The sequence below is a fragment of the Pelodiscus sinensis genome, chromosome W (genome assembly GCF_052426305.1).
Source record: "Pelodiscus sinensis isolate ZL-2025 chromosome W, ASM5242630v1, whole genome shotgun sequence".
NCBI lineage: Eukaryota > Metazoa > Chordata > Testudines > Trionychidae > Pelodiscus > Pelodiscus sinensis.
Window position 1 is genome coordinate 8,758,919 of NC_143084.1, and position 10,955 is coordinate 8,769,873.

At 48.2% G+C, this 10,955-nt stretch overlaps 1 protein-coding gene across 1 annotated transcript in view; it reads left to right on the plus strand.

Moving 5' to 3' along the window:
* LOC102445971 (microprocessor complex subunit DGCR8-like) overlaps window positions 1-2,627 on the plus strand; it is a 139,239-nt gene extending 136,612 nt beyond the window's left edge. The window contains exon 15 of the mRNA XM_075914702.2: window positions 490-2,627. Coding sequence (XP_075770817.2) covers window positions 490-573 — 84 coding nt within the window. The 3' untranslated portion in view covers window positions 574-2,627. The remainder of the gene's footprint in view (window positions 1-489) is intronic.
* The last annotated feature ends 8,328 nt before the right edge of the window (window positions 2,628-10,955 follow it).

Below are 10,955 nucleotides of genomic sequence, written 5' to 3' on the forward strand. Positions count from 1 at the left end.
AGGAAGTCAGTGTTCTTGCGGAAATTCAAGCGGCCAGTGTAGACAGCTGACAAGTTTTTCCGCAAAAGCAACTGCTTTTGCGGAAAAACTTGCCAGTCTAGACACAGCCTTAGTGTTATTATTACAAATTTTGCAAGTAATATAATAATCTTTGGATAATGTTGTATGCAGTTAATTTTTATTAAAATTTAATTACTTTGCTGTGTAAAAAACATAGTGGCGTCTTTTTACAGCACATGGAATGCCCCTTCCGCCCTTCTGGGTCGGCCCGCGGACACTTCTGAAATTTGCGAAGTGGCCCCCCCCCCTTCACAAATTATTGCCCACTTCTGTTCTAGACCCCTTCCTGAACCTGGGTCTGTAGCTGTGCGGAGTGTGGGTACCAAGATCTTTTTTAATGAGCTGGTTTTTTGTTTGTTTTTGCTTTGTTTTTAAACCCCTTGTTTTAACGTTGGATTTTTTTTTTTTTTACTTTTGTTTCTTTTAAAGGAGGAAACTCGAAAGAAACCCAAAATGACAATAGTAGAATCCATTCAGCCTGGTAGTGAACCTCTGTGTACTGTTGATGTGTGACCAGAAAACGTAACAAGTGGGGAGCAATAACAAATGGAGAAACTACGTTTTCAACAATTATTTAAGAATCTATTTGCTGCAGAATGCAAGATAACTGTAGAATCCCAGCTGCTTCAGTTATGCATTGTTCTTTTGCATCATCAGGGCAATATTACTTTTTTTTTTTTAACCCTCCTGAGATATGTATGTTTAAATGATTGGTCCTTAAACACATCCTTTCAAGACATCATGGATGACGTTCTAGGAAAAAGTGCTTGCTTAGATTTATCCTGTGTGAACATGCCTATCTTCTGCACATTTGCTCAAGTAGAGATCTTTATGATCAAATTCAATATAATTTTTTATATATACACACTCTTGTATGAACATGGCTAAAATTATTTTTCTGCAAAGTTTTGTTGCATTTCAGCACATAATAATATGCACTGATAAGACACTTTGACAAATACATGAAAAAGTGATGAGCAATGTTCATAATGCCATAGGATTAGCCCAGTAATGCTGTTTTTTATTTTGTGTACTGCCAGCAGGGGCGGCCCGTGAGTATAGGCCGACTCAGCTGTCGCCTAGAGCACCGCCTTCAACGGGGTGCCCAATGATGACGTCACGCCATTAAGGGCCGTGCAGGCAGGGGGCGCCGATTGCGCATTCTGCCTGGGGCGCCAGCTGTTGCAGCCCTCCTCGGGCCGCCCCTGACTGCCAGGTTAAGTTGGGGTTTTTTTAAACTTGAAAAGAACAAGTGTACGTGGTAGTGTTAAGCGTAACAAGTTGGATATCCCAAATTGTTGGGCTTTATTTTAAAGGAAAAGTTATAATATAATGACAAATCAATTGTAAGGGAGAATATTTGGCCCCTCTATTTCAGTGTTTCCCAATCAGTGTGGTGTGAGGCCTGAAGTGCATGGAATTTTCTGGTGTGTATAATTTTTTGAAAAATTATATATGAGAACAAGAGATGGGGAGCTACCTTCTGATTGGCACCCTTCATCACTGACCCACCTCCTGGAGAGGAGCAACCATTCAGAGCTCAGTCTCCCTCAAATTAGAAGGAGGAATTATTTTGTGCTTAAAAGAACCAGGGCAGGGGGTGGCAGTGGCAAGAAACCAGTTTGATGATAGGGGGTCCAATGACTTATCCAAGAGTTGGTATTAGTACAGCTATACTTTACGCTCCCAACATCACTAGAGGGACAGAGAGATACAGTTCTTAGTCCTTGATAAATGCTGCAGGTCTGGTACTTGTCTGGACAGTTGTAATTCTTGAAATCTGAGTATAATATACTCCAGTATAATGACTGTGTGTGCCAATTGGATTTTAACACCTTTAATATCAACCCTGCTATTTTGGTAATTGGAAAACTTAATTTTTTTATCCCAAGCTAAAGTTCTGTAATTTATTGTGTCGGATATTTGACTTCAGGCTCATCTGTTCCTGTATTTGCATGCTTTTAGAAGTGGTATGCTCAGAGGTCTTTGGGTTAGGGTTGTTTACCTAACCCATAACTCACCCAATCTGTTTTCAGTACAGGATAAGGATAGGTGAAGAAGGATGATGCCTAAACCATTGTTTTAAAGTGACCTATCTAGAAAGTATTGCCTCTCCTTATTTTCTTTGAGTACAGCTTTAATCTCTATGGGTATGTCTACACTACAAAGTTAGTTCGAACTAACGGACGTTAGTTCGAACTAACTTTCATAGGCGCTACACTAGCGCTCCGTTAGTTCGGATTTAATTCGAACTAACGGAGCGCTTAGTTCGAACTAGGTAATCCTCATTCCACGAGGATTAAGCCTAGTTCGAACTTACTAGTTCGAATTAAGGGGTGTGTAGCCCCTTAATTCGAACTAGTGGGAGGCTAACCCTCCCCAGGTTTCCCTGGTGGCCACTCTGGCCAACACCAGGGAAACTCTACTGCCCCCCTCCCGGCCCCAGACCCCTTAAAGGGGCACGGGCTAGCTACGGTGCCCGTGCCAGGTGCAAGCCTGTCAGCACCCAGCCAGCAGACCCTGCACCTGGCACGGATCGAGCCACCCACCTGATGCCCCCCAGCCCTTCCCCGCTTCCCAGGACCAGGCTGGCTGCTCCCGGGAGCTTGCCCAGGACCGCAAGAGGCGGGCACCCGCCTGGGCTAGTGCGGACATCGTGGACCTCGTCCACGATCTCCGCACTAGGCACAGGAAAGTGGCCATCTAGGGCAGGAGAGCTGCCAGCCTGGCCACCCAGGAGCAGGTGTGCAAAGAGAATCAAGGGGGTCCACTGAGACCCCCGACCCTGAGCCCTGAGCTTACAATGACCGTACTGGGTCAGACCAAAGGCCCATCTAGCCCAGTAGCCTGTCTGCCGACAGCGGCCAACCCTAGGGACCTTGGAGGGGATGGACCGAAGACAGTGACCAAGCCATTTGTCTCGTGCCATCCCTCTCCAGTCTTCCACAAACCTTGGGCAGGGACACCACTCCTACCCCCTGGCTAATACCACTCCATGGACCAAACCTCCATGACTTGATCTCACTTCCCTTTAAACTCTGTTCCAGTTCTAGCCTTCACAGCCTCCTGCAGCAAGGAGTTCCACAGGTTGACTCTTTGCTTTGTGAAGAACAACTTTCTGTTACTAGTTTGAAGCCTGCTACCCATTCCTTTCCTTTGGTGTCCTCTAGTCCTTCTTTATGGAAACTAATGAAGAACTTTTCTGTATGCACCCTCTCCACCCAACTCCTACTTTTAGAGACCTCTATCCTGTCCCCCCTCCATCTCCTCTTTTCTAAGCTGAAAAGTCCCAGTCTCTTTAGCCTCTCTTCATATGGGACCTGTTCTCAACCCCTGATCATTTTAGTTGCCCTCCCCTCTCCCAGCCTCTCTCTTCCCCTCTCCCACCTCCTTTTCTCAGTCTCCCCCAGATTTGTTCAATAAAGACAGATTCCATTTTGGAAGACACGTTATCTTTATTTTGTACATCAAGAAGAGGGGCTAGGGAAGGGTAAGTGGAAGGAGGTGAGGGAGGAATGGGGCACAAGCCCCCGATGGGGAGGACTGGGCTGGCTCTGTGGGCTTCTGGGGGTGGAAGCTCTCCTGCAGCCCCCCAATTGCCCTCTCTCCCCAGATGGCAGCCTGCGGCAAGTGCAGCCGGGCTGATGGCCGAGTGCTGTGATGTGCCCAGTGTGGGCACTCAGGGCACTCCAAGCCAGGACTGCTTTGCAAGCGGGGCACCCCTGAGAACTGTCTGTCCGGGGTGGGGGTCGGGTCCCTTTAAGCACAGTCCTCGGCTAGCCTGAGACAGCAGCTCCACGCACTAAGTCCTCCTCTGATGCCCTGCCGGCACTGCTTCCGGCCATCCTTAACCCCGGTTCAGGGTCCACTTAATGTGGACATGCTAGTTCGAATTAGCAAAACGCTAATTCGATCTAGTTTTTTAGTCTGGATCCGTTAGTTCGAATTAGCTTAGTTCGAATTAACTAATTCGAACTAAGTTAGTTCGAATTAACGTTGTAGTGTAGACGTACCCTATTCTTTTGAAAGACGTGTAACATTGGTGCAGTACTTACAAACAGTAGTTGCTGCTTCCCTCTGACTTTGAAGTTAAGGCTGGTCGGAACCAGTACCAGCAGGTTAGGACTTAGTGTGTGGGGCTGCTGCCTGAGGCTAACTGAGCTCCATGCTTAAAGGGACCCTACCCCCACCCCGGACAGACAGTTCTCAGGGTTCCCCGCTTGCTTGTCTACCTCGATGAGGGACAGCAAAGCAGTCCTGCCTTGGAGTGCCCTGAGTGCCAGCACTCGGGACACCACAGCACTCGGCCACATGAAGCCAGAGCTGCCCCTTGGCACGCTGGTGCGTCTCGTGGGGGCGTTGCCATCAGCCCGGCTGCACTTGCTGCAGGCTGCTATCTGGGGAGGTCCATCGGGTTGCTGTCAGGATCCAGGAGGCCCTGAGGGAGAGCGTCCACCCCGAGGAGCCCTCAGAGCCTCCCTGGTCCTCCCCACCGGGGGCTCATGCCCTATTCCTCCCTCACGTCCTTCCACTTACCCGTCCCTAGCCCCCCCTTCCTGATGTCAAATAAAAGACACATATGTTCAAAAATAGAAACTGGGTTTATTGAACAAAACTGTGGGGGGATGAACCTCTGGGGAGACTGGGAAAAGGAGGTGAGAGAGGGTGGAAAAGGGTTAGGGGGAAGCAAGGGGAAGAAGGGGGAGGGGAAGCTCATGGCTCAGGGTTGGGGGGTGTTGCTTGACCAACTTGATTTTCATGTGAACCTGCTCCTGGGTTTGCATGTGGCCTTTGGTGGCTAGCCTGGAAGCTATCCTGCCGCATTCCTCCATGTAGTGCGGAGATCATGGACGTTGGGGGCATCCCCTCCAAACCTGAATAAGGTCCATGATCTCCACCCTGGACCAGAAAGGCACCCGCCTTCTCCAGCCCCTGTCAGGCTCCTGTGAGCTGGCAGACTGCTCCTGTGGAGCAGTGGAGGGCTGGCTGCCAGTGGCTTGCTGGTTCATGTTTTGGGGCCACTAGGTCAGGGGCCCTGGTGGCCACTGATGGCTCTGGGCTGGCAGGCTTGGAGCTGGCACAGGCACTGTGTCCAGGGTCTACCCCTTTAATGGCTCCAGGGTTGGGGGAGAGGAGAGGAAGTTTTCCTGGTTGTGCCCAGAGTGGCCACCAGGGCTCCCTGGGAAGGGCTGGAGGCCCCCTATTTCGAATTAAGTGTCTACACAGCACTTAATTCGAAATAGCTATTTTGAATTTGGTGTTACTCCTCATAGAATGAGGTTTACCAAATTCGAATTAAATGCTCTGCTAGTTCGAATTAATTTCAAAATAGCGGTTTACATGTATAGATGCTATTAAAGTGAATTTGAAATAACGGCTGTGTCATAGAACCACCCTGGTCATGTCCCTTAGCCCCTGCCTCCGCTTCTGCTTTCCTCCCGTCCGACTGGATCGGGTGGTTCCGTCACTCCCTGGTTGTCCAGGCAATACCCTGAGCGGGGAGGTGAAGGGGATCCGGGCCCTCTCTCTCTCCAGACCCCAGCCCAGGGCCCTAAGGCGGGGGAGAATATGCTCTCTCCCCTCGCCTGGCTGATGGGTCTACGTGCTGCAACTCATCAGCCCACGGGCAACTATTCTGCACCCACGCTGGGCTACTTCCTCACCCCCGCTTACCGGGGTACTTTGGGTGCTGCTTCCTCGAGGCCCTGAGCCCCTTCATCTGGCACGCTGGTCGCCCCCCTTTGTCCAGGTGTTGCGGCCGGCTTTATCCTGTGGAGGGTACCGCTCCTCCCCTCCAGGACGCCTGCGCCGGCATCATTCAGGGCTGCCGCCCCTCCCCCTTCCCTGCTGGCCCCGCCCCCAGCGTCCTCCCCCGTGCTGACGTCAGCAGGCGTTGGGGCTTCCCCCGGGGCGTCAGCTCCGCCACTGCTTGGGCAGCGCACACCCGCTGCCGCCGCAGTCTCTCCCGGGGCGGGGAATGCCTCCCCTGTTGCATCTGGGGGAGCATCGGGCAAGCCACCATTCGGGCGGTGCACGCCTGCCACCTCCACCGCCGCTTCCCTTGCGGTGGGGAAAAGCCGTTCCGGGGCTCTCCACCCCCTGGGGGGAGCCTGAGTAGTGCGGCGGTGCGCCACCCCGTCACAGGCTGTTATTTCAAATTAACTTTGCAGTGTAGACATACCCTGAGGCACATACCCTGAGGCTGTGTCTAGACTGGCAAGTTTTTCCACAAAATCATCTGCTTTTGTGGAAAAACTTGCCAGCTGTCTACACTGGCTGCTTGAATTTCCACAAGAACACTGACTTCCTACTGTAAGAAATGAGTGCTTTTTGTGGAAATACTATGCTGCTCCCGTTCGGGCAAAAGCCCTTTTGCGCAAAGCTTTTGCGCAAAAGGGCCAGTGTAGACAGCTCAGATTTGTTTTGCGCAAAAAAACCCCCATCGCGAAAATGGCGATTGGGGCTTTTTTGTGGAAAAGCGCGTCTAGATTGGCACGGACGCTTTTCTGCAAAAAGTGCTTTTGCGGAAAAGCGTCCGTGCCAATCTAAACGCTCTTTTCTGCAAATGCTTTTAACGGGAAACTTTTCTGTTAAAAGCATTTCCGGAAAATCATGCCAGTCTAGATGGAGCCTGAGAGATTTGGGCTTATTTATTCTGCAGAAAAGAAGAGTGGGGGGGGGGGGGGATTTGATAGCAGCCTTCAACTTCCTGAAAGGAGGTTCCAAAGAGGATGGAGAGGGGCTGTTTACAGTAGTGAGGGATGGCAGAACAAGGAGCAATGGGCTCAAGTTGTGGTGGGAGAGGTCTAAGGTTGGATATTTGGAAAAACTATTTCCCTAGGAGGGTGGGGAAGTACTGGAATGGGTTCCCTAGGGAGGGGGTGGAATCTCCATCCCTAGAGGTGTTTAAGTCTCAGCTTGACACAGCCCTGGCCGGGTTGATTTAGTTGGATTGGGCCTGCCTAGAGCAGGGGGCTGGACTTGATGACCTCCTGAGGTCTCTTCCAGCTCTAGGATTCTATGATCTGAATTGTAAGGTGACCATTGCCCTTAAATAAAACATCTAGATATTTCATTGTGAACCAAAGCCTCATACATATGCATTTAAAAAAAAGGATGGCATTAGACCTTGCTGCAGCCTTTAACTGGAGAGTTGTCCAGAAAATAAAGCACAATAACTGCTGGAACAAACAACTTAACTGCTGTTTATTGTCATTGTGCAGTAGTCTTGTGTTTTAATGTTTACTATTGTTTGGAGTGTAACAGTCTTGCATTTGCACAGAAGCATGAGCTGCTGTGATAGTGTGATTCAAGATGTACCCTAAATTTGTCTTGTAACTCTTCTGTGTTTTTTAGGTAACCAGCTGTAAAGGTTTAGTTCTTGATTGTCTGAATGCATAAAGCAAAACTACTGTTTTTGTCACTGATCTCTGTTCCTTATCCTAGGAAAGGTGGGTATTTTTATTGGGGATAGAGTGTATTAATAAGAACTGTTCCATCCTTTGGGAATTAGATTTTTTGCTTTGCATAATATGTGCTTCATGACAGAAATGTGGTGTATTGACTTTAAATAGGTAGTATCTGACTTTCACTGGAAGTCACAGTACATTTTCATTCATTACCATAAAGATTTGAATGCACGCTAATTTAACCCTTAAATACAGGTCATTCAGCTTTAAATATTTATTAAACAAGAGAGAAAGTAGTTGGGTTCCCAGATGCCTAAAATGGCTTTTATGCAAAAAAAACCTCTTGCTGTTGTATGTAAACACCCACTTTTCTATGACACGGTTAGACTTTACATACATTGCACACTTGTAACATCTGTGTATTCTTTCTTTAAAAGCTTGATTACATCCTACACATGCACTATATTTTGGTTCTAGGGTGAAGTTCACAAAGGTAATTGCCTTGTCAAACTTCCTGTGGGAAGAATTTTAATTAAATATCAAAGTTCAAGAACTAATGCCATTTTCTCAACCAAATAAAAGGTGAACAGTATTCTGATGTGTATGTGAGAAGGGAATAGTGAATAATGCATTCTTATGTGCCCAAGTAGATAACAATGGTTGCTGTATGAATTGTATTGAGTGCAGTTGCTTGATGCCAGTGCTAAATTGGTACAACTATAAAGCCTCATTTTCACTGAGCTTCTGCTTGGCTTTTTTTTTCCTCTGCACAATCATATAATCCTTTGGCTGCGTCTAGACTGCCAAGTTTTTCCACAAAAGCATGTGCTTTTGCGGAAAAACTTGCCAGCTGTCTACACTGGACGCTTGAATTTCCGCAAGAACACTGACGATCTCATGTAAGATTGTCAGTGTTCTTGCGGAAATACTATGCTGCTCCCGTTAGGGCAAAAGCCCGGTATTGTTTTGCGCAAAAAAGCCCCAATAGCGAAAATGACGATCGGGGCTTTCTTGCGCAAAACCGCGTCTAGATTGGCACGGACACTTTTGCGCAAAAAGTGCTTTTGCGGAAAAGCATCCGTGCCAATCTAGATGCTCTTTTCCGCAAATGCTTTTAACTGAAAAACTTTTCCGTTAAAAGCATTTGCGGAAAATCATGCCAGTCTAGACATAGCCTTTGTGTTTGGTCTTTGTCTGAAAGAATGCACATGTACTCAATTAGTTTTAAGCAATAAAGTTTGATGATATATTATAAAAATGATTTGTTTAATATTGTGGGGTTGCAATTGTCTGAGTGGGAACCTTCTCCTTGAGCTGTCTTCCACCTGGTCTTCTGAAAATAACTGAAATCTACTTTTGTTATGCAAATATCAGTACTTCTTACCATTTATTAGCAGGTGTAACACGTTGAGTTAAATTTGCACAGTAAAACTAGCTCCTTTTCATAAAAATGAAAATGCTTTAGCTAGGCATATTATGTTCTTCTTCGAGTGCTTGCTCGTGTCCATTCCATGTAGATGTGTGCACGCATGCGTCATTGGAAATTTTTCCCTTAGCAGTACCTGTTGGGCCAGCAGGGGAGCCCCCTGGAGTGGTGCCGGTATACTAGCCAATATATACCCCTACTGGCCCTCCAGCCCCTCAGTTCCTTCTTACTGCTCGTGAGGGTCATTGGAACGTGCGTCTGCTTTTGCTCAGCAAGCACCCTTTAGCAGTTTACTTGTGGGCTACGTCTACACTGGCATGATTTTCCGGAAATGCTTAAAACGGAAAAGTTTTCCGTTATAAGTATTTCCGGAAAAAGCGCGTCTACATTGGCAGGATGCTTTTCCGGAAAAGCACTTTTTCCGGAAAAGCGTCCATGCCAACGTAGACGTGCTTTTCCGCAAAAAAGCCCCGATCGTCATTTTCGCGATCGGGGCTTTTTTGCAGAAAAGAAATCCGTGCTGAAAAAAGGCGCTATGTAATGCAAACTGTGCTTTTTTGAAAGAGAGCATCCAGACTGCTTGGGTGCTCTCTTTTTTGAAAGAGGCTTGCAGTCTAGACTAGCCTTAGTGTTAGAGTTCTTTGTTCTAGGTTTTAGTTACATGCTTATCTGTTTTAAGTAGTTGTTAAGTGGTGTTATCTTGCGCTAAGGACCTACCTCGGTTCTTGCTCCATGCACCCAGCACATAAGGTGGGGCATGCCTGGGCCTCAAGGCTTCAAGCCTTATAAGAAGTGCCAGAGGCCTATGTCCTGCGGCGACCCGCACTCTGCCTGTTGTCACCTCACAAGGGCAGGGCCTAACAGGGTTGTGGATTCGCTTAAAAACAGAGTCAATCAGGGATAGTTGCTTTTATAATAGTAGTGACGTAGTAATGCTGCCAGATTGCTGCCAGATGGTTACACAACTACTTCAAAGTAATACTCTTATATGCATTGCTCTGCCTGTGCTTATTGGTGTAACAGGCACTTGGAAATGCTTACGCCCCTTCAGTCTGCGGGGAGTCCCATTCTGGTCACCTCGCACCGGGCCGCAGTGGACGTGGCTCCATCTGGAGGGATCCAGGGCACCCTCTGAGGTCTAAGTCCCTGGTGAGACTCAATGGGCTCACTACACTAGTTATACTACAGGGCTACGCCTAGACTGGCATGATTTTTCGCAAATGCTTTTAGTGGAAAAGTTTTCCGTTAAAAGCATTTGCGGAAAAGAGCGTCTAGATTGGCATGGACGCTTTTCCGCAAAAGCACTTTTTGCGGAAAAGCGTCCATGCCAATCTAGACGTGCTTTTGCGCAAAACAAATCTGAGCTGTCTACACTGGCCCTTTTGCGCAAAAGCACTTTTGCCTGAACGGGAGCAGCATAGTATTTGCGCAAGAAGCACTGATTTCAGACAGTAGGAAGTCAGTGTTCTTGCGGACATTCAAGCAGCCAGTGTACAGCTGGCAAGTTTTTCCGCAAAAGCAACTGCTTTTGCGGAAAAACTTGCCAGTCTAGACACAGCCCAGTTGTTTACTGGGTGTGCACGTACCTGGCTCAACACCATTCTTATCACTCTTATGAGCTGAGACCGAGGTCAAACTTGTTTACTGCTTGGTAGTTTCCCAGCTCAAGGCATGGGTTAGAGCTGATGAAGCCCAGCTGCTGTTTGGGCTTGCAGGGTCCCAGGCTATGCTAAGCTGGGTACAACAGGGATGGAAACTTCCATCCTGGGCCTGCTAAGCTGCAGGACCCACATATGACTTTTATGTGACATTTGTCTTAAGTGCTTGGACAAGGCCCACTTGTCCAAGGCCTGCAAAATCTGTAAGGCGTTCAAGCCGCACACGAAGAGGGAGAGTTGCTCCTCAAGATTATCCTGATGGAGGCGGCTTTACGGCTGGCACCGGCATCTGACCTGGCACCAACGACTCAGAGCGCATCGGCCTTGGTGCGGGAGGCATCAGGACATTCACGTCCCTCCCTGGCACCGCGCAATGCCCGGTGCCTCAGAGGAAGAGAGGGT